The 23,320-nt window shown below is 55.1% G+C and overlaps 5 protein-coding genes across 5 annotated transcripts; 4 read left to right on the forward strand and 1 right to left on the reverse strand.

Moving 5' to 3' along the window:
- Positions 1 to 315: 315 nt before the first annotated feature.
- On the forward strand, positions 316 to 7,275 carry SPSK_01361 (histidine kinase group protein; the record flags this gene model as incomplete). The annotated part of the gene is made up of 1 exon (XM_016728276.1): positions 316 to 7,275. The coding sequence occupies one exon, from the start codon at positions 316 to 318 to the stop codon at positions 7,273 to 7,275; it is 6,960 nt and encodes a 2,319-aa protein (XP_016589666.1).
- A 900-nt stretch (positions 7,276 to 8,175) lies between these two features.
- On the forward strand, positions 8,176 to 9,168 carry SPSK_01859 (uncharacterized protein; the record flags this gene model as incomplete). The annotated part of the gene is made up of 1 exon (XM_016728758.1): positions 8,176 to 9,168. The coding sequence occupies one exon, from the start codon at positions 8,176 to 8,178 to the stop codon at positions 9,166 to 9,168; it is 993 nt and encodes a 330-aa protein (XP_016589667.1).
- A 5,931-nt stretch (positions 9,169 to 15,099) lies between these two features.
- SPSK_02102 (uncharacterized protein) lies at positions 15,100 to 15,336 on the reverse strand (the record flags this gene model as incomplete). The annotated part of the gene is made up of 1 exon (XM_016728995.1): positions 15,100 to 15,336. One exon carries the CDS (start codon positions 15,334 to 15,336, stop codon positions 15,100 to 15,102), a length of 237 nt encoding a protein of 78 aa, XP_016589668.1.
- Positions 15,337 to 17,377: 2,041 nt separating this feature from the next.
- Positions 17,378 to 20,553, forward strand: SPSK_01414 (psp1 domain containing protein; the record flags this gene model as incomplete). Its single annotated transcript, XM_016728328.1, has 2 exons — positions 17,378 to 19,788; positions 19,875 to 20,553. 2 exons carry the CDS (start codon positions 17,378 to 17,380, stop codon positions 20,551 to 20,553), a joined length of 3,090 nt encoding a protein of 1,029 aa, XP_016589669.1.
- Positions 20,554 to 22,074: 1,521 nt separating this feature from the next.
- On the forward strand, positions 22,075 to 23,214 carry SPSK_01807 (uncharacterized protein; the record flags this gene model as incomplete). Its single annotated transcript, XM_016728709.1, has 4 exons — positions 22,075 to 22,105; positions 22,190 to 22,295; positions 22,360 to 22,497; positions 22,590 to 23,214. The coding sequence occupies 4 exons, from the start codon at positions 22,075 to 22,077 to the stop codon at positions 23,212 to 23,214; spliced, it is 900 nt and encodes a 299-aa protein (XP_016589670.1).
- Between the last annotated feature and the right edge of the window lie 106 nt (positions 23,215 to 23,320).

Here is a 23,320-nt window from a genome sequence, read left to right on the forward strand (position 1 = left end):
ATCAAACGGCTACCCTCCACCCCGACGACCACTCAAGCTCACGCCCTTTCTTGGACGCGACGACCATACCTACCACTTCTGGAGGCTTCACCGACTCGGGGCGATCTCGTGGACCAGGCTTTCCGACTAGAGTAGACAACGATACGCGATAGTCGATTCCCGTCATCAAAGCGACATTGGAGCAATCATCTATCCACTGGACCAAGATTTGTACACAACAGTGTATCAACATCGACAGTGATAAGCAGCACAAGGGCTGGTTGATGCCACGGATGTTTCATACGCCCGGCACGGCCTTGAGATGAACTGCCAGCAATGGCAAGCTGGGCGAAGAGCGGACGAGGAGGCGCGCTTTCACCTCAACAAAGTCCACCATCTCCAAGTGCCGGAGTGTCATCGCCCTCAGAGACCATGAACAGCGGCAGCAGCAACAGCGTCGGTGACAACAGTGGCAAACACGCCGACGATCAGCAACAACCGACGTCCATCACCAGCAAAGAACGCAAGACGTCTAAACCAGGATCCAATGGTGCTCGATCCGGTGGCAGCACCTCACCCAATAGCGAAAAGCGCACAAGCGACCGCCGAACAGCCCAGCCCGGTCCGTTTGGACGCACTTCTAATGGAGACGAGGACCGTCACTCTGTCAACCACGTCCAAGAGCAACAGACGATAGAGCACCAAGAGTCACGGCACCATGATGCCACGAGCCCACAACACCAGCTGAGCGACTACCGCCAGAGACTGGCTCGCGAGATGTCGGCACGAGTCAACAACCAAACGTCGCCTGTGACGAGCCCGTTTGCAAAACGCCCTTCACCCATCGAAGAGGAGAAGGTCTCCGCATCAGGCTCACCATCGGCGCCTTCGGCACCATCTGCGTCACCAACGAAACCCACCGCTCTGCCTTCGGCTCGTACTTCTACGCCAGCATCCGCATTGCTCTCCTCCTCGTCGTCCGGTACAACTTCTACCGACTCAGCCCGAACCGTGCGCGCGGCTGATCCTGGCAAGGGAGTCACGGCACGGACGCCGTCATACCCGTTTCCTCGCATGGCGATGCCCAGCGCTAGTAGAGACCCTTCGTTTGCTTCAACAGTCGCTTGGTCTGCACATGCACGGTCATCGCAGGCTCGGTTGCAGTCGGATCGCGACAGAGGTTCCTCTGGTGCAGGTTTCGAATCTGAGCAAAAGTCGACGCAATCACGATCGGAACCACAGCGCCAGGAGTCGGCCTACAGCTTTCGGTCTGACCAGGTGCTGTCGAGCCCCTCGACACCTGCCTCTGCTGTCACGTTTCTGCCCAGCAGTGCTCTCGGCCGTGACCCTCATGACGAGACCGGCAAATATGCGACCCTCAACGGGAGTCGCTACCTCGATCATCACGATTTTGAAACCCCCAATTTATATGAACTTGCACTCGCCTTATCCACAGAGCCCGGGTTGGATGCGTGGTGGGACGCCATCGTGCAGATTGCCACCCAGTGGTACAAAGCCGAGCGTGTCGCTCTCGTAATCCCGTCTGATTCGACCGACGTCGAGAACATGCCGTGGGGTCAGAAAGCAACTTTTAAGATTCGCGAGAAAGATGATGAACTCAGTTTGGGCTACATGGGGCACGACAGTCTCGTTGCGGCGACAACGGACCTAGGTTCCAATGCCACACCACTCCTCTCCACCTCGGGCATCCTATCTCCTCCCCCACCGGCCCCTTCTCCGGCGCCGGCCGAACAGCTGCGCCGCCCCAACCTCACTGCCCGATATTCATATACGACGTACGAGGAACGCAAGGAGAACAACCAGCTTGACGATCCGAAGCCTGGAGCCGGTGCTGACCAAACATCCGCAGCACCGATTCGTCCTTCGCTTTCAAGATGCCAGACGTCTCAGCCGGTCGCCACGCAGCGTACCGATATCCCCAAGGCTGACTGGCCGGCCGAAATGCTGCCGCCCAAGCCCTACACCGCTTTGAAACATTCCGTCCTTGAAGAGCACGATGCTACGGAAGATCCTCACGGTATGACAACGTACGTCACCGGATCGTCGCTCCAGCAACAGTCCGAGACCAGGGGTAGAGTATTGCCAGTCCTCCAGGCCCTCGACTACGAAGCGGACCCGTTGATCGACCACAATGGCGTGCAACGTGTACTGGACCGCGGCCATGTCGTCGCACTGACCCGTTCATATCCGTATATTACGCCCAAGCAGCCAGAGACACCAGCGCCCGCGCCTGTCACCACGCAAAATCAACAACCGCCAACTCCAGATGGCGGGGATGAAGAAACGATGGCGAACACAAACTTGTCGAAACTGGCCAACGAACTTGCCGGCGGTTCCAACCAGCGTCTTCAGCAAGGGTCCCCTCTGAAACTCTCGACACTCCTCGGGACAAGTGGGCTGCCACCTACCAAAAACTCCAATGCCAGGCCGAGCGCGAGTTACATGAGACGACTCACGGGCGCTAGCATTGCGTCAAAGCTCGAAGAGGCGAAACCTCAGCGGTCAAAGTCGCCGCTGTACGAAGAGTACGAGCAAATGCCGCCTTCACCATGGTCGCAGTCACCGGCACCGTCTCCGGCGGTACGGCACGACCCCAATGAGAACCCGTTCTTTAGCGATGCCGTCGTCGACGAGGACAGCTTCAACCCTGCCTTGTCACCGGAGGACTACAAGGAAGCACGGCCTCTGGAGGCCATTGGTTTCGACAATGCCTGCACTGTCCTTCACATTCCTCTGTACCACCCCTTGCTCTCCAAGACATCCCAGCCTTTCCGCCTAGACAAATCGAAAATGGAACGCCGGTCATCACCGAGACGCGACAACGACAAGAGCTCGGACAATTCCGTGGAAACGTCTCCAAGCCGACGAAAGGAAATGCCCATTGCGATACTGTCCATTTTGACGCCCATCATTCCCTATCCATCCAAACTGCGCTACTCTCTAGAGCATCTGGCGCCTCATATGGCTACATCATTTTCTCTCTGCGTCCATTACTCGAACCTCGAGGCGGAGATCAACGGCTTAAACCGTCGCCGCCATGAGATGAGCGGCTTTGGTGCCGTCGACACCGAGGGTCATCCCTTACCTACGGCATCTGCGTTTATGAACACGCCGTACTTGCCATCGGAGGACCACATTTCGCACCGCTCACAAACCGGAAGCATGACGAGTTTCAGCGACTACTCGGCAAGATCACGGAGCATCGCGGGCTCTCCTGGCGGCACACCTGGCTGGGATTCGGCGGCCTTGAACGTGTTCTTGGAGCGTCGTGCGAACACCGGCAATGGTATCAGCCCCAGCATCGCTTCGCTCACCGGTGACGGCTACTTTGGTATGCGAACAAGCAACATGAGCGCCTTTGGCCGGCCAGCTACAACACCCGGAGGTACTAGCAGTAATGGCGGCGGTGGCGGCGGCGGCCCTCCAGCCAGGGAAAGAGGTAGAAAGAACTCCGTCTCACATAGCGAGAAGCGCTTGTCTGCTCTTCGCCTGCCTGAAGTCACTCTCTCGGCTCAGGAAGAGCGTGTGGGCAGTCCTTTGCCCGACCTATCGACAACAGCCAACCTGCCAGCAGCCCTCTCGTCCCCTTCAATCAGCCGCAACGAGGACTCGCCTGCCTCTTCCCAGCAAATCTCTAGAGGCTCCGGTACAACGTCGGCTGAGACTGGTGTGGGAAGTTCAACAGAGGCACTTTCCAGCTCCGCAAATAGTCGAACAGCGCACCCGGCTCCTGCCTTAAGTGGCGACCCTGTGCCCCCTCTACCACCGAGCGACTCGAAGAAGCGTCCCGTTGAGAGAGACGCAATCGTCTCGGAGGAGCTGAAGTTGGCGTTTTCGGATCGACCACCGCTGGTGAGCCCGGCGGTCCATACGCCCGGTGGCACACCCCACCAGCGGCATCCTCGCTTCCAGCACCAGCACAGCCATAGCCATGGCGGACACAGCCAACTGCACTCCTATGGTGCCGATTTTGCGTCCACATTTCCATCGCTCCCCCCCAGTGGGACCGTTGCCGTCAAGGGCGCAAGTGCCACTATGCATCCTCAGACCTCGACTCCATCTCATGCCCCGTCGGCTGCGTCTTCGAGTCCTGTGGACATGCCGCCGCCCTCGGATCGACTCAAGGGCCTGATCCTAGACTCTCTACCGGCCCATGTATTCGTCGCCATGCCTCAAACAGGAGCCATCGTTTGGGTCAACAGTCGCTATCTGGCATACCGTGGCCAGACGGTAGAGGGATTGGCGGAAGACCCATGGGGCAGTCTTCACCCTGACGACTGCGACGAATATCTCAAGGCTTGGAGCCACTCCGTCCGTACTGGCGACCAGTTCTCTCGCACGGTGCGGATCCGCCGCTTTGACGGATCCTACCGCTGGTTCCAGGCGCGGGCGGTTGCTTCACGCGACCGGCGCAACAGCATCATGCAATTCCTGGGCTCGTACATGGACATCCATGACCAGCACATTGCAGAACTGAAAGCAGCCCGCCAAGAAGAGATTGAAGCATCTGAGACAAAGCATCGTATTCTGGCCAATCTCATCCCACAAATCATCTTCACCGCCAACGAGGAAGAGGGCGTCACCTTTGCCAACGAGCAGTGGCTTTCGTACACCGGCCAGAGCTTCCAGGACCTGCTGGGCCTTGGCTTCTTGGACAACGTGCATCCCGACGACCTGGCCAAGTGCAGCTTCCTACCGGTGCCCGCGCATTTGCAGGAGCGCCGGAAGCGGCTGTTGCAATCTGTGTCGTCGCCCCTCTCCGCTCGAGGCGCCAACAATGTGGGCGACCGGGACCGGAAGACAGAATCGGGCAATGACGAAGAGCTGAGTGAACTGGCCGAGCTCGCTCGCCGTGGCATCATCCTAGTAACGACGGACGATAACGGGCGACCGTCATACACAACCGAAGTACGCCTGCGGTCCAAGACGGGTGAATACCGCTGGCACTTGGTACGCTGCGTGGAGACGGGCACGGTGGACTTTGGCAAGGGCTACAATTCGTATTTTGGCTCGGCCACCGACATCAACGACCACAAGCTTCTGGAGACCAAGTTGAAAGAGGCCATGGACTCCAAGACACGTTTCCTGAGCAACATGTCGCACGAGATTCGCACACCCCTGATTGGCATTTCCGGCATGGTCAGCTTTTTGCAAGACACGGTCCTGAACGAAGAGCAGCGCGACTACACCAACACCATCCAAACCAGTGCCAACAGCCTGCTAATGATTATCAACGACATTTTGGACCTCTCCAAGGTCGATGCCGGCATGATGAAGCTGAGCTTCGAGTGGTTCCATACGCAGTCTCTCATTGAAGATGTGAACGAACTCGTGTCGACCATGGCCATTGCTAAGCGCCTTGAGCTGAATTATATTGTCGACGACGACGTGCCCTCCTGGGTCAAGGGCGACCGTGTGCGCATCCGGCAAGTCCTTCTCAATGTCATTGGCAACGCCATCAAGTTTACCACCAAGGGCGAGGTGTTCAGCCGGTGCCGGATTGTCAAGAACAAGAGCAATGCAGGGGCAAACCAGATCGAGCTCGAGTTTTCCGTCACGGACACAGGGCGCGGCTTCACGAAGGAAGAGGCCGACCTCATCTTCAAACCCTTCAGCCAGATTGACGGCAGCAGCACACGGCAGCACGGTGGCAGTGGCTTAGGCCTCGTCATCTCGCGGCAGCTTGTCGAGCTCCATGGTGGCACAATGAATGGCTCGGCCGTCCCTGGCAAGGGCTCCACATTCACCTTTACCGCCATCTTCAATCTACCGACGGAGCAGGACCACCCGGATGGCCACTTGACGCCGTCTGCCGAGGCGAATCCGAAAGCACCCAACCTGACCTTGACGGCGATGGGGCTTGCCACGCCATCGTTCATGGATCCGGCCGCCATAATTGCCGCCGCCGCCGCGTCGGCAGCAGGCGCTGGCTCCACCGGGGTGTCCAGCGTGCCGGTGGATGTGGAGCCGAACGCGACGGCATCACCAGCAGGCGGCTCGAGCGGAAGCTCAGTTCCTTCCATTGCGTCGAACAAGTCGCACCCGTTGTCAGAGCGTTCGTCCTCGATATCCTCCGTGAATACGAATACGGGCGGGCTCACACGCTTCAGTGAAGCCGCTCGTGCCAGCGGACAGGACGTATCCCACATGAAGTTCAGGGTACCACCAAGCGGCAGCGACGTCCCATCGCCTCGATTGCCTACACTGCCGGTGCCTAAGAGCAGTGATACGACCACCACGGTGACAGAAGCGACAGGCGCTTTCGCATCACGCACCGGGGCAGCAGAGACGAAGCCGGCGGTGCCCAGGCGCACCCTGAGTCAGCCATCTTCGTTTTCCATCTTGATCATTTGCCCCCAGACACACAGCCGCGAAGCGACCGCACAGCATATCGAGACCACGCTGCCCAAGGACCGCCCGCACAGTATCACCGCTGTGGCGACAATGTCCGAGGCACAAGAATTGATCAAAACCGAGGCCAAGCCGTTTACGCATGTGGTGGTCAATCTTCCATCGGCACAGGAGGTCCTGGACCTTGTGGACCAGCTCGACCGTTCGACCATGCTGGAGACAGCGCACGTTCTCGTCCTGTCCGACTCGGTGCAGCGCCAGGAAGTCAACAAGCTGGCCGCCGGTACACGGTACGAGCAGCGGCTCTCGGAGGCGCGCGTGATGTACATCTACAAGCCGGTCAAGCCGTCGCGGTTCGCCGTGATCTTCGACCCCAAGCACGAGAGCGACATTAGCATCGACCGCAACCGATCCAACGCGCAGCGGCTGGTGGAGACGCAGAAGAAGAGCTACCTGGACTTGTCGCAACGTATGGGCAACAAGGGGTACAAGGTGCTGCTGGTGGAGGACAACATGGTGAACCAGAAGGTGCTCACAAAGTACCTGCGGAAAGTCGGCGTGGACGTGGACATGGCGGCGGACGGTGAGGAATGCACGGACACTGTTTTTGCGCGGCCTCACGACTACTATTCGCTGATTCTGGTGAGTTTTGTTTCCCAACGCCCCATCGCCGTCCATTTTGTATTGTTGCTAACCGGCCAGTGTGATTTGCATATGCCGCGCAAGGATGGATATCAAGCGTGTCGCGAGATTCGCGGGTGGGAGGCCAAGGGCAACTACAAGAAGCCGATCCCCATCATTGCACTGTCGGCCAACGTCATGTCGGACGTTTACGACAAGTGCATCGAGGCCGGGTTCAGCAAGTACATTACGAAGCCGGTCGACTTTGTCGTCCTGAGCCGGGCGCTGGCCGAGTTCTTTTGAGAAGAACTGGGGGATGATACTGAATTTTGTTACGTAGATTCGGGGGTAATGATTTTACAATGACCTCACAGCAGACGCGCTGTGATGGGATGGGATTTTGGGCGTTTTCTGTTCGAGTCATGAAAAAACACTGGGAAACAGGCGAGGTCGTGGGCACATATGTAGGGCGTACAAAGTACACGACGGCACATCATACCAGATCCTTCCAACATTTTTTTTGACAAAGGCCGCCATTGGATTGACATTCTGTTCCTGTCGGTAAGCCGCTCGTATATACGGAGTGCTCGCTTCCCTACAAAGTGTGGCGTTGTAATCCGGAGATGCAGATTCCTCGCCTTGGCGGGTGCATTTCAAACCCGGAACATTTCGCGAATGACAAAGGATGAGAAAACGAGGAGTTCACGAAGAGTATGCCATCCAAATGAAAGGGATGAGAGCTGGTTTACTTTTTGAATGTTTATTTTTTTTTAAAAAAAAAATAGAAAAAAAATCTTGAGCAATATGAACTAATCCGAGAGCATACGATGTCGTTCGCAACTGCCACTTTTTCGCCCCTGTCAACGACGCCGAGGCCCGGATTTGCCAGCCGTCCAATCATCGCGCCGCTAAATGGCCTATGATGTCGTTTGCTGGGCCTTTGGGGGCAGGCGGCGAGTGACAAACTTGCTGATGTGCCGCTGGCGCCACTAGCGCTAAAGCTACACTGGGGTGATGGAATGCTCGGGCTTTTTTGGGGGGTTTGCCCGCTAGTATTTATAATTTCTAATCCTTTCCCGCGTACCGTCTATTTTGTTTCTTTCGGATTGCAACTACCTTCCACGCAACGACGACGTCGCACCACCGCACAACGTACCATCTGCATCCCAAGACAGCGACATGATAGTACGTCCAAACACAGCCATGACCAAGTCGAGCCTCTCGCGCGTCACGGCCACAGCCGCCGCGACGGCTATGCGCCCTGCGTTCTGCCGCCGTGCTCCGCGAGTTGCCTTTGCCTCGCTCCCCGCGACCTCGACTCCCTTCTCTACGTCCCCATCTTCCGCCCCCTCTCCGCGCCGCGCCTACCACATCTCGTCGTCGTCAAGGCGCCCCCGGATACAGGGCCCCGCATCCGCATCCGCACAGCCCAGCTGGTCGCTCGCCGGCCCCGGTCGTCGCTCCATCTTCATCCAGACCGAGAGCACGCCCAATGCCGATGCGCTCAAGTTCTTGCCCAACCACCGAGTCCTGCCCGAGGGCATCGCGGCTCCCTTTGTCGAGTACCTCAGCCCCCGCGCCACCATTGCGCCGCCCTACCCGTCGCCGCTCGCCGCGCAGCTGATGAACGTCGACGGCGTCACGGCCGTGTTTTACGGCAGCGACTTTATCACGGTGACCAAGGCGCAGGACGCCAACTGGGCGCACATCCGGCCGGAGGTGTTTGCCCTCATCACAGAAGCCATCACGTCGGGGCAGCAGATTGTGCGGCCGGCAGCCGAGGCGACGGCGGGCGCCGCCGCGGCGTCCGGCAGCAGCAGCGACGCCGGTAATGCTGCGCCCGTCGAGGCGGACTCGCTGCAGTACGACGAGAACGACAGCGAGGTGGTGGGCATGATCAAGGAGCTTCTGGAGACACGGATCCGACCGGCGATCCAGGAGGACGGCGGCGACATTGAGTTTCGCGGCTTCGAGAACGGCACGGTGAAGCTGAAGCTGCGCGGCGCGTGCCGGACGTGCGACTCGAGCACGGTGACGCTGAAGAACGGCATCGAGAGCATGCTGATGCATTACATTGAGGAGGTGGAGGCAGTGGAGCAGGTGCTGGACCAGGAGGAAGAGATTGCACTCTCCGAGTTTGCCAAGTTTGAGGAAAAGCTCAAGGGGCAGAGGGGACCGGCTGTGGCGGCGACCTAGGCGACCGACGACAAGGGGTCGACGAGCATCGCTGCAGCATAAGGTGGTAGACATGGGTTCTTGTTCTTGTTGCTCATATCGCTTTCTGTCTGTATTTCACTACACTTTTCGTTTAAGTTACTCGAACGACAACGCATTTTGGGGGATAACCATCGTATGGGATATACGCTTATTTCGAGAACCGGGTTCTCCATTTCATGCTTTATATACAAAACTGAATGATATGACACAACAAAGAAATACCCTACTCAAGATACAACAATCTTTCCCTACAAACCTATTTTCTTGTGAACCCGCTTTGATGTTTGGTGTGCGTTAAACGGTCAGCTTTTACGGCTGGCAAACGGTAGTCGACCAAGATTGCATTTATTACTCGACAATATACTTTTATCAGAGTCATGCCCCCATTGTTGTCTTATTTCCCGGTGAGGGGGAAATCCATAACGGCGTATTGAACTATCCGCATATTGCCGTTCCTTTCTTGGAGACCTCATGACCAGGACGACGAGCAGAGAACCGCAGAATATGCCCTCGCTTGCGTCTCACATAGAGCTGCCGTCCTTGCTAGGACATCCCAGGGGACGGAAAAGGATCACACAACTAAATATGAGCTGCGTTGTAGAAAGGCCAAGACAAGCATTATGAAAATCTAATCTAACCAGGGCGGGCACCAGGACAGGCATCAAGGTTTGGATAAAGTCGGAGAGCAGACACAGGAGGGCCGTTGGTCACGGCACGCGCGTTTGGGGGGAGCGGTCTGCGCAATGTGTGGCAACCCGGATCAAAGAAATAAACCGCTTGAACCGGTTGTCCTAGATCTCCAGACGTTCAATGTTTATTAGACAAATTGTAGGCAGGTCAGTATGTGCTGCGGCCATTCTCCCGGATAGGAGGCGAGAGGGGAGTCATGGCAGCATCATGGGAGCAATCAATTGCCTCTGTACGTCGCCAGAGGTCAGCGTGAGGTATTGTGCAAATGCCAAAAGTGCTGTAAACAAACGCGAAAGAGGGTGCGAAGGGAAGGACCTTGTCCCTGTCTCCTCCTCCAGTCTCCTCATCTCCACCTTCCCGCCGGGTTGGCCCGTCTTTCCTTCACTTAGGGTCGTGTCCTCTTTCCCATCTAGAAAACCCGGGTATCGTGACACCGCATTGGCCGGGAGTATATTTAACAAACTATACCAGGTACTCCGTACAGTCTTTGACGCAGTATATTTACGTTTACGACTTTGTTTCCATGCTCTGCTTTTCCTACTCTGTTCGTCAACTCTTCTTAACCGGGTTTGGCCAGCCAAAAGACTGGATCGAGGAGAAGGAGCTGTCGAGAACCCAGCCACATGCTGTGCAAGGAAGGAACGAACGATGTGGGAGCACAACAGGAAGGACCACGGAATGCTCGCAAGTCATATGACCTTTGGACGGCCGTCTCATCAACACAGGACATCTCTACAGAGCAGCCATGCTAGATGAACTACACACGCAGCATTGGACGTCGTGTCGTTCATTCAGCCCTCCTTTTAGGAGTGATCACGGCTCCCTTCCATCTCCGTTCTTGCCCCCTCTTTTCCCGTTGTGATGAGCGCTTGGGCCCGCGCACCGTCCAGCTACCAGTTGCTGCAGACAGAAAGCAACCTCCTTTTTCCGTCCCGCCGCGTCCCTTTTCACTTGGACTATGACATTTTTGTCGTACTCCGTCTGCGTCTCGTCCACGGCCGCCCACTGTATGCATCGCTGGCGTGTCAAGGGACTGTACTTTGGACGTTTTGTCGCAGTCGTTCTGTTTCAACTTGAACTTGAGCATGGAGCTTGGTCTGGCCACAGCTCATCCAGGGGTCCTGCATCGTGCGAGGACACAACATCATACATAAAATCCGGGGAAGACTTATAGTACATCCCACGGACCTGTGCCGGGGTGCTGCCCCTCCTTTGTTTCTGTGTTGAGGAACATCGCCTGCCGCTGTTAAACCCGCGGCCTGTTATCCGTGGGTGCCCACACGGCATCTCGAAGAAAAAAGGTTCATGCCAAGTGAAATGTGACAAGTGAGAAGTGAGGAGGCATCAAGCCTCTTCGTCGGATACAAGGTTGAGTAAAAGGGCATTTCACGGGACAGAACCGAGCACTCCGCATCCACGGCTCAGCTTACTACCTCTCTTATTGTTAGAGGGGCTTCCCCTGCCTTAACTTGCAACAAAAAACTGTACGTCTGTGCACTCTGGCAACAAAGGACCTGGACTGCTCAAACGGCGGTCCCGTTTTCCGCCATCTTCCCTGGAACTGGCATTGCGTAAGATCGCCATTGCATTTGCCGGGACCATTTGTTGGTCCATTTGCTTGTCAGCGTTGTCTTCCTGTGCCCTATCTCTGACGTGGTTTTATTAACAGCTGTTCATGATGGTTGTCGCCATGGCATACCGTTGAAATAAAAAAGACAGAATCATTCGTAAAATTATACAGGAAATCAAGTCAAGGGGGTCGACGGTTATTGCATTTTTGTTGTTCGTGTAATCTCATTGGTGCGCAAGGCGGCGGTAGGATGAGGTTACAAGAAAAAGGGCTGACTGCTAAGGCTGAGACTCTGCAAATCACAGAGCCGAATCAACCAAGAGGCAGATAAGTGTGCGTTGTATTAAGTTTTCTTATGGCCCTAACTCGGGGTTTCTTGCTGGAAAGAGTTGCTGCTGGATGAGTTGCTGCTGGATGCTCACTTCTTGCTCACTACCCCTTCCACAGGCCGGGCCAGGCTTGGCCATCGACTGTCGATCACATCGAAAGCGGGAGGCTCTGGATCCGAAAAAAAAGTGAGGAATAGAAATGGAAAACGATAGGAAAGCCACAAGGTCGGTTGACTATACTCGGTCAGAACAAAAGACAACCGAGCATTCGAATAGCTGAAATCATCCAGAAAAGGCCAAAAAAGAGAGGACGCGCCTTTTCGCAGTTGTATCAGACGGCAATTACAGGTGGAGTGGGTGCTTTTTTAATCAAAAGGCATCTGCATGGAAAAGGAGATGCAGCAAAAATACATAATTAAAGCTGTCCATGTACGAAAACTGAGGCGCAACCTGTTTCGCTGCAATGGCCACCCTCCCTCCAGACCACAACCACCTGGTCGCTGTTGACACGGGCCAGCAAGGCGTTCTCTGTGCGCGGTGCGGCCTGGCAGGCCCTCCGTTTCGTCCGTGATGGTATCTTTGTCTTTCTGTTGCCTTATTTTTTTGTCGCTCAAATCTCCAAGCCTCGCCTTGCGGACGAATCACAGCCTGCAATCCCGGTGGCCTCCTCTGCTCCTGTGACAGGTTGGCAACACGTAGAAAGAGGGTGTCGAGCTCAGGACAAGGCGTCGAAAAGAAGACGAGAGTGTCCTGGCATTTTAACTGGTTGCCGACCTAGCCATATTTCCCTCCCTCCTTTTGTTGTGCATCTGCAGGCCCATGTCGTACTCAGTCTTGAAATCTAAACTCGGTTCGTGACCACCCTTGTGCAGAGCCAAACGGGACGTTTTCAATTATTGTTTTTCTTTTTTTCCTTTGTGTGCCCTTTCTTTTTCTTACATTCTGCAGACAGGGGTGGCATGGACCATGGTAATCTATCCTCTCCGTTGATATTCTGTACTCTTAACTACACAGTACCTTCCTGCCCCCCAAGTACGACATATTCAGTAATACATTATGTAAAAGACAACGCAAATGCAATCGTTCAAAGGAAAGACGAACGGACGACGTAGCGCCCAGGGGTTGCTGATGTGCTCTCTATTTTATGTTGTGTGCCGGCACTGTCCACCCCTCGCTGAGACGATGAATGAACAGTCTCATCCGTGTGGCCTGGCTCTCCCTTCCCTCAACCACAGACCTGGGCTACAAGCGGCCCTCGCCTCGACCTTGTGTCCCTCCCACCATGTCTTGGGCCCGTTCCAGACGGCGATTTTCTCCCTCCTGTGCAGGGTCTTCATTCCGTCGGCAACTCGTCTGAACGTCGTCGTACGTGGTCCCGAGGCCAGTCGCGCCTGCTATTCAAAACACAGCACGGCATGGGCTCCGTTGTACAGGCCCAACACTATTCATCCCGTCCGTTCCTTCACCTCGCTCGTCCTTTCCGTACCCTCTCTGGCCCCGTCCTCTCCTTCCCTTTTGTTGGCTCTGCCCCACCATTGTTTGCGCATTTCCCCAGCTCTCCAGCGCGGCACCATGCTTGCCCTAAATTAGTGCCTCCGAGTCGAGCCCTGACGTCCGATGTTTTTAACGGCTGCCCTTTGTCCTGGCTCCTCGGCCCCCTCATGCTACCACAGTTGTTGGTCGCGAAGACCTTTTCCTTAGCTTTGGTGCCAAAATACCAATAACGATGTATGTCCACCATTGGGACTGGACCCAAATATGACGCTATTGTCTCCGCATGGAAGGTGCGCCAAAGCCGCACTAGCGGCCCCCCTTTATCTGTCTGGGGAAGGAGCAGCATGACAGCCACTGTGAACGAGGACATCTCAAAGGGAGGAGAAGCCCAGAAGGAAGGAACCGAAGAAGAGCGGTTTCATTGCTTTTGTATCTTACTACACGTTCAACATACATATTCGAGAAAAGTGCCAACAGCAGCCGCCAATTTGGACATGGTTCCAATAGATTGTTGACCCCAGCTCGAAGAAGGCGAGATCATTTCTGTTGATCGCCAAGGGGGCCAGAGTACATGTAAATGTCGCTGGCACAATAAGTCCGATGAGGGAGGGATCCATGGGCCAACAGATCAAAGTCCGGGGAAACACTTTGTGGATGGAGGCAGAAACAACCAGCCACCCTTTGGATCGTGTGTGTGCAAGCCCTTTCCCTTGTTGTACGACAATATTTCGTACAGGATCGCCCCTTCTCCCCGCTTTCTCCGTTCGCTCCTGCCCTGGCAGCTGGCAACTCAATGCGTCGTTGGCCTACAACGTAGACGGAGATGCTTCCTTCCTCGATCTCGTGCCCCTTCCAGATGCATGTCAATAGCACTTTCCACACACCCTGTCATATTGTCCATTGCCGCCACTAAAGTGCACAAGGGCTAGCGGACTTCATCTCTTCTTTCTCACCTGCACCTGCCATCGGGTTTCACTTTCCTTGTAGAGAGCACTCTACCAATTGCTGGCACAACTCCTCTTTCCTTGCCTTCTCACTGAAGCTCTTTCTTTGCTTTGCTGTCGCATCGTCCTCTCTCCTTCCAGATCGCTCTCGCTCTCCATTGCTCCTCCCCTCTTGAGCCGGTTTGTGTTTCTCCTTGTTTTCACCTGTCTACAGCTAAACTCTTCCTCCTATCTTCACATTCCTAGTCAATCTCCGTCAAGACATTTCTGTTCGCATTTCTGTTCACATTTCTCCCATCAACACCCACCTTCGCAAACCGCCAAACGCACTTTGATAATCCTTCAACCCCCCAAACTGCACATCACATCAGCACACACATAAGCTTTCGCTTGCTCGGTTGGCGATGGGCCGCGCATAAGGCCAGACCACGCACAGCCTGTCCCCTTGTCGCACCTTTTCTCGTTTCGATTTACCATCCTGACAAGCTCCTTGTAACCTGCACACAGCCTTCCACTGCACACTCTGCGTTTGCGGACATCGGTCTCAAACGCCGTCGTCTTGTTCGTCGGTGTCTCTGCGCCTCTCCCTTTGTTGCGAGACCCCTTTGTTGGTGGAGAAGAAACAGAAAGTCAAGAAGAATACATTCTGTGCAGACTTTGTCCTTTTGCTATTGTCCAATCCGTTTCAGCTTTGCATATTTCGTACTGGTCACCGTTTTCTCTGTTGCCAGTGTTTAGTGTTTCTTTTTTCCCTTGTTTCTGTGGCCGTTTGTCTTGTCCGGCTGCTTCTCCATTTGTAACTTCATTCCTACTTCTTACTGCCCTCTGTTTTTTGTTTCTTTTCCTGTTGTTGCTCTCGTTGCCGCCGATTTCTCGACGCCTTTCATTTATCGTCGATTGTGTCTTCTTCGTCACCCTTGCTCCGTCTGCACTGTCTCGCTCTCCCTGCGTCGCCTTTTCTCGACTTTTCTTTTCGCTCGAGACCCTGGGCCCTCCAACCCTCCGTCGTGCGCGTCTCCAGCCAACGGCCGTCAACGTCGACAACCGCGCGTGTCTTGGAGACTGTTTCGCTCCGTGTCGCCTTGCTAAACGCCGCCGACTCGATTCGTTCACTTGCCATTGTCGAATTCTGCATCTTCGATTTGCACCCTTCGCCAGACGTTCAATTTTTCTTTTGCAATTGACGGCCACATCTTCCTCCTCTCCTCTTCCAATTCCCGGCCTCGCTTTCTTTGCGTTTCCCCTCTTTTTGGCCCTTTCGCATACTCCATACTCCACAGGGCTGTTCCTCCCCATCGACCATCTTGGACCCCTTTTCCTCGTGTCTCCGGCCAAAACAACAGCCGCAAACCGTTCCTCCTCCTTGCTGTCTTCGCCTCTCCTCCCGTCACCGCGAGTGCAACAAAAATTTTGAACCCCAGCTGTCATCACCACGACCAGCGTTTCGAGACGTTCTCTGTCATTCCAATTCTGCCTTCGACCCCGCTTCGACGTGCAAATATCGCTCCCGAGATTTATTTTCTGCATGCACATTTGCAGCCAGACGTTCCAGGCTTGACGAAGCCACTTGATATTGCCATCCACTGCAGGTCGTACGGAGTACGAGTTGACTACGACGTTAAACTATCGGCGGTGGCTTCCAACTTTCTTCCCTAGGTAAGCTACTGTGACAACTCCACAATTTAGTCTCCTCTTTCAACGTTAGTCCGCTTGCCCTTCCCACCGTCGCGCTGCCTGTCTGTCGTCTGTCTTCATTTCCTTTCCTTCCCCTGGTTCTTTTAGGACAAGGAGTTCCCTTTTCTTCTTTTCCGGGGACGGCAGCTTTGCAAGCTGCAGTCGACCATTCTGTTTGCACTGGTAACGGACCTGATTTCCACTTTTGTCTGTTGTGCTCATTTGCTCCGAACAAAGAAGGCAGAAGCTACAAAGTATGGAGTAATTACTCAAAGATTCTGCAACGTTTCTCAATTCCCTTCTGCTTGGCCCTCACTCGCATCCCATCCCCATCATCTGACGAGATCTCGTTTCCTGGGTCTGGCCCTTCCCCTCTTCCCTTGTTGGCTAGAAAAATCTTTTTACTCCTCATTTTCCCTTTTCGACTTCACCGCCAAATCTGTTGGGCTGGTTGGCTACACAAATGCTCTGTACAAGAGGCCCCAAAAGCCAAAACGCTACATAACCAAAGGCCAAATGGATGGCTCACCTGACCGACCGTGCCTACTGTACTTGCCCGCTTGCTCACTCTGCTTTTCCACGCCGCCATCCTGTTTCGAGACACGTCCCTCATTGTCAACTCGTGGAGACGATACGTGGGGAAGAGGAGCAGAAAGTGCACTAAGTAATTACAGCGTAGAGCGACTCTCGACTACAAAGACCGCCATAGCACGCTTCTCCCTTCTCCTCACTGCGTCACGAGGCTAACCAATCGTCTGCAGGTCGCGTCCAGTCGCCACTTTATCCCATTAATTTCCCTTTTCCCTCGTTTTCGCGGCTCTTGACAGCTTTCGATCTTGTCTTTCTTCCTCTTCTTTTCTCATTTGCTTTTGCGTCGGGCGTCCTTTTCGCGTCATTCTCTCGACGACTTTTAACCTTGCATTGCTGGCATCGAATTTGCATCGCACGGATCGACCATTTTGCTGAACCGTTCATCGCAACCTTGTGACCAACGACACCCGCTGTGGCCTGGCCTACAAAGTACGACACCAAACTATCTTACCACCAACGGAATACATAACGCACTCACGTGCCGCATTCACCAATCCTCGTTTTTCGCCACAAACATCACGGCTTTGTGTTGTGCCCCAAAGCAACGGCAAGCCGAGAGACATAGCACAAGACTCTACATTGGGCACCCCACAATCGAGCCCACAATCGAGCCGTTTCAGAAACGGAGGACGATTTTACAGTGTCACGCCACTGTACACCATCGCGCACCACCGCCCCCGGCACACTCCTAGAGGGAAAACAACAAGAACCCCAAGACGGTCTCGTCTCGAGGTGATCCTAGACCCCTCAAAAGGACCGGTGTCGTCATCACATCCGCCCTGCACCGTCAACATAACACGGTGCTTCTCCTGACCGGAACGGCTTTTGAATGCGGCGCAAGCGGGTATAATTGTTCCCCCGTCCAAAGACCCTGACCGACAAAGGACCTACGGACAATGAGCGCCGGATTTAAGTCTGGCCCACCGCCCAAGCTGGGTCAAAGCAATACACTCTCCTCTGTAGCTCCAGGTAGCCAGGCTATTTTGCTTGACAAGTTCAATCGCCGGTCCACCCCCGATTCAGAGGCCCTGGCCAGCTCAGATGAGGAGACCGACCTGCATAGCCATCCAAACCACCAAAACCCTCACACAGCAGCAACGACTGCTGCCGCCGCCAACGCCGCTACGGCGTCCTCTCCTACCACACACTTGAGCCAGGGCCAGCAGTCTCTTTCACAGGCGCAGCAGCCGCAGTCTCAGTCCCAGTCTCAGTCCCAGTCTCAGTCTCAGTCGCAGCCGCCAAAGCCCGTCCGCCGCGCTTCGTGGCTCAACGACACCAGCCAGGGCCTCGTCCGGCCGAGGAACGAGTCGTTCAATAGCGCATCAATGTCGCCCACCACGTCGCACCCGAGCACGCCGGCAATTGATGCCAGTGCTGGTGGAACTGGTACAACCTCTGGCACCGCCGCGACCTGGGGTGCACACCCCACGTCGTCTTCGGGCGTCTTGAACCGCACTCACTCCAACGCGTCCACCTCTTTCCCCTGGGGCACAGCCATGTGGAATTCCGAGCGCAAAGACCCGCCATCCAGACTGTCTGAGGTGCTGCCGTCTCCAACATCTGCAATCCCGCCTGGCTCTGCTGGTGGCTCGTTCTTCGGAAGCGGAAATGCCGATAGCTACCCTTCGCAAACCTCTCCGGCGGCACGGGATGGTCTCAGCACAACGTCGCAAATCCCCTTTGCCATCCCTCTGCACCCGACTCCCAAGACGTACCGGTCGCAGTCCTACTCCGTCGGCCAGCTCGAGCCTGATGTTGCTGCTCTCACGGGGTCTGCCACGTCGCCGGCCCTGACGTCGTCCCTCGGCGGCGCGTCGCTGCTGGCCGGCCCCCGCTCGTCCCGCCCGATTGCCGGCCTGCAGCACCGTCCCTCGCGGCCTAGCATGCTTAGCGAAATGTCCAACGACGGCGGCATGCTTGGCAAAGTAAAGGAGGTCGATGATGATGACGACGGGAGCATCAACGATTCACTCCAAGGCAGCCAGCAGCTGTCAGCCGAGGCCAAGACCATTGAAATGTTGACCCGTGAGAACGCCATGCTTCGCCAGCACGCCAGCCAGCAGTACCATAACGCCCGCATTCGCCCGCGTGCGTCGACGGGAGCGGCCTACCGCCTGGACAACGGCTATGGCCTCCAGGAGTCTGTCCCTGAGGAGGCTTCTGATTTTGCTATTGACGAGTTGGACGAGATCAACGACGGTGACTTTGCCACCGCGGCCAAGCGAGCCAACGTCCGCAGAATGAGCGAGTTTGCCGCTCCTGGCTCCTTCCGGTCACCGTTTTCCGTCGAGAACCGCAAGCTTGAGAGTGTGAAGAAGGCGTTCTGGCAAACCACCCCTGCCGGCTTCGCCGATGTCTCCCCGAGCCGCCGTCACTCGTTTGCCGACGTTCCCACCCGCCAAGCGTCAATCAGTTCCATCAGTGAGGTTGTCCTTGCGCACGATGCAAATGCACAGGATCAGCAGCAGCCGGGCGGGATCGAGTTCACGTCGCCTTTTGATAACCCGCACAGCTTTGCTGCCAAGTCCGCCGCGGGCGCCGCTGCCGCGCAGTCCATGTACAGCAATGGTCCGGGTGTCTCGCCGGGCGCGTCTCAGATCACGCCCCAACAACTTCTCCAGCAGCAACAACATCAGCAAGCTCAGCAGCAGCAGCAACAACTTTCAGCAAGCGCCGCTTACGCTGGTGGAGGCAGTGCTGCTTACCCCTCGCCCTATGTTCTACACCCGCCGACGTATGCCGCGCGGCCGACATCGCCTCAGCGTGGCATGTACGGCTTGTCGCAGCCAAATCGCTCGACTCCGCTTCACATCGTCCTCTTCAAGTGCGCTCGTGCCGATGTGTTCTACATTCAGGAGGGCACCGGCCTGACAGTCAAGCCGGGCGACCTCGTTATTGTCGAGGCTGACCGTGGCACCGATCTGGGAACCGTGGCTGTGGACAACGTCGACTGGGTCGAAGCCAGAAGACTCAAAGAGCACTATGCCGAGGAGCAGTACAAGTGGCTTATGATGTACTCTCAGAATGCTGCTGCGGCGCAGGATGGCGTGGGTGCTGGCCTTTTGGCATCGTCCACTGGCCTTCAAGGGAGCGCCATTGGCGGCATGGGCCCACCCGGCCAGCATCACGTCCAGGAGCCGAGCACCAGCGAGCTCAAACCCAAGCTCATCAAGCGTCTTGCCCAGAACCACGAGATTCACGCCTTGAGAGACAAGGAAGGAAACGAAGCGAAGGCGAAGCGCGTTTGCATGCAGAAGGTGAAGGAGCACGGCCTTAACATGGAGATCCTTGACGCTGAGTTCCAAATGTAAGTCCCAGTCTTTTTGCGACGTGCACCACGAAAAGAAAAAAGTATTGGATCCAGCGGTAATAGCATACTAACACACGCCACAGGGACTGGAAAAAGCTTACCTTTTACTATTTTGCCGACGCTTACATCAACTTCAACTCCCTGGTCACGGACCTATTCAAAATCTACAAGACCCGCATCTGGATGTCCGCCATTAACCCGGCCTCCTTTGCCAGCCAACCCCTTGGTCTCCAGGCACCGAGCGGCATTGGACCCGGTGCTGTTGGTGTTGGCCGTGGAGCCCCGACGTCGGAACGTCGCCAGACGCAGCAGGGTGGTCAGGTCTCCCCGCCGCCGCAGGCTGGTCCTCAGCAACAGCAGCTGCAGCAGCAGCAGCAGCAACAGCAGCACCAGCCTGCCTACTCACCAGTGCCGTCTAACCGTGGTTATCCCAGCGGCCCCGGCGCCGTCAGCCCGCAACCGCCTAGCATCGGTGGTCCCGGTAGTGGCCCCTACCCAGGCTCGTTCCCGTATAGCCCATATGCCGCGTTTGGGAACATCCCTCGCGCATCTGGTATGGGATATGGTGGGCAAAACATGGGAGGCCCTGCGGCTGCCGAAAGTTACGCCATGGGTTACGCTGCCCCTGCAGACTACAACTTGCGTGGCCGGTTCCCAGCTGGCCAGCCCGATAGCAACCAGAATGGCCAGGGTATGTCCCCGCTTGCGCCTTCTGGGGATTGGGTCAGTTCCTTCCAAGGCTTGTCTCTTAACTCGAGATAGTATCTTAATCGCGAAGCGCATTGGAGAGACGGCTTTTGATGGACAATGACGAAAAAAAGAAAAGAAAGAAAATAATTCCCCGTGGCAAGGCTATTGTGTCTACCATGGATGCAAAACAGCTGAAGAGTTCTGTCAGGGAGAACCAAAAAAACGGGCGTCTTTAAACCGGCCACTATCCGACGCCCTGCTTGTCGTTTGTGCTAATTTCTTTTGTGCATTCTGTTGTGTTTCACTTTGATTTATACTTGTTCCGTTCTGCCACCGGGTTAGACAGCAGAATGCTTAGAGTGCATTTCCTTTCTCTTCCAACGAGGACACGACGAAAAGAGACAAAGCCATGTGTTTACATACGACGAATTTTTCACATTTTCACATTTTCACTTCGCCTTCGCTTTCACTTTCGAATTGCCGACAACAATTTCAAATATACAAAAAAAGGAGGACAAGGATACCACAGAAAGAACGGATTCGGCGCAGGGCGTTACGAGGAACAAGAACAGTTTCCTCCCTGTCTGGTTCTGCAATGATCTGCCTATCCCTTTTGCATTTTAGAGGTTATCTTCTGCTTTTTATAAAAAGGGTTGCTCCCCTTATGATATGTACTTGTCTGTCTACACATCCGTTTTTATACCTTGTTTCGTTATGGTTTGTTCTCCTGTTGGCACTTGTTTTTTTTACTTTGTTTCTTGTACTGTGTCACACTCCTTTGTCTTTCTGTCGTTTACAATTTTCTTCGCAAGCTATATTTCGTTTGTTCCCTTTCACCTTCGCCTTGATAGTCACATGTTTTCATGTTGTTTTGCTGCTTTCGACATTATGACGCAACGGGGAGAAAGACAAGATTGTCTAAATCTCTTATGACGGAAATTTCCTCGATAGATACAAGAGATTTGTTGTTCTGATGTACGGCTTTCTGCTTCCTTATCTGTTCTAGTTGTCTGCTGTTTGTTTTTCAGACAACCCCAAGATGTAATTTAAATTTTCATAAACATGGTCTCGTTTGTTCTGGCTTGGTAGGCATTATAGGTTTGTCTCTCACAGTGTTTCTTTCTCTTGCCAAATAATACTATAGAATTCCAACCTAGGTTCCTATGTGAGTACGTGTCATATACGTTCGTGTGACGCTCATCCTTTTTTACTTTTTTTTTTACGAAAAAATATTCACGTATGAAAACGGCACACAAGATTAATAAAAATATATTTCTTGATAAATAATACAAGAGTGTCTTATCGCAGAGCGACCGCGCAGGTACCAAGATGGGAAAAGAAGGAAGGAGCGGTGTCAATGGTGTGAGTCGTTCTTACTCAAAGCTCGACATTCTGGCATCACAACAGTTCGGGATGCAGCCCATCGCTCCTTCCTCGGCTGCACCTTCTACGAGAGAATTAAGAAAACGGACCACGCTTCCCCCTTTTCATGTCCCCTCCCTCGTCTTTTTTCATCATTGCGTTCTGTATCAAGCCTTTGGCTCATTTCGAGACCTCCCATCTACCCAATTTGGCTGAATAAGTCGACTAACGATGGCGCCGACAAAGGGAAGAAAGCGAGCTTGTAAGTCACACTGCTTCCTTTTCGACCACGTCTCCAGCTGTCGCCTGTTCGACCCTGCTAACGGACTCTCACTTACCCGACCAGATTCCAATTCCAATATGTCTGTGGAAGACTCGGATCTTGACGGCTTCAGGCAAGATGATGCCGACTCGTTCCGTCCTGCTCCGGCCAAGAAACGTCACGGCACCGAGTAGGTTCTCCAAATACGTGTTTTGCTCTTCCTGTTGACCTTGTACTCTCTAACAAGACGGCAGATGGTCCTCTGTGCAGGCTGGCGCCCGCGACCAGGAAGCAGACCGAGTCAAGCAATACGTGACTGCGTTTGAAAAGGGCATTGTGGCTGCCGGGCGCGACAAGGCCATGGGTACGCTCAGCCGGGGCGAAGAGGCAAAGTACGTGTGTGGGTGGAACGCTTTTTTTTTTTTTTTTTTTTGTTCGCATGGACGTGGCACTGTGGTGATTCTAATACGTATGGCGGGCACAGAGCCAAGGAAAACAAGAGAACGTTGGAGCGAATCCGTGACGCCTACGAGACATCCTCAATTGGTGCGTCCCTCGGTGTCGCCGACCATCCCCTCTACATCGCTGGGCGCGACGTCCTTGTGCTTTTCCATGATACTCTTGCCCGCTACGAAGAGACCGGCAAAGCCCTCCAGCAAACCCTCATGGGTGCTGGCGACGGCGACGGCAACGACAACGGCGGTGCCGGTACTACGACAAAGAGCGTCGACGCCGTGCAGGTCTCCTGGCAGCAGGACCGCGCCGAGGCCCACAAGCTCCTCCGCTACGGCCGCGTGTACGGCGACAGTCTGGTGCATGAGATCATTGTGCCCAAGACACCGGCGGATGGGGGTGCAGCTGGCGGCGGCAAGGCAAAGGACCTGGTGTCCGGCATGGCGGCGCCCGCGGGCGGACTGAACCAGACGGGCCGCTCAGCGCTGCAGATGTTCCCCCGCAGCCGCGCGACGGTGGCGCGTGGCCAGACGTGGGGCGAGGCGGCCAAGTCGCAGGTGCAGGCGCTCAAGGGTCTGCTGAAGACGCTGCCGGGTGTTGGTGGGCAGGCGCACGGCGGTACAAGTGTGAGAAAATCGGTGACGTTTGATTGTTAGATGTGAGCGTTGGAAGCAGCATGTGCACGACATGGATTCGTTGATGTTTGTTTGTGCCCCGGAATGTCAACGATGGCACTAGTGAGTCCCAAGAGGCTCTTACAGC

This window comes from Sporothrix schenckii (assembly GCF_000961545.1).
Source record: "Sporothrix schenckii 1099-18 chromosome Unknown Cont42, whole genome shotgun sequence".
Classification (NCBI taxonomy): Eukaryota; Fungi; Ascomycota; class Sordariomycetes; order Ophiostomatales; family Ophiostomataceae; genus Sporothrix; species Sporothrix schenckii.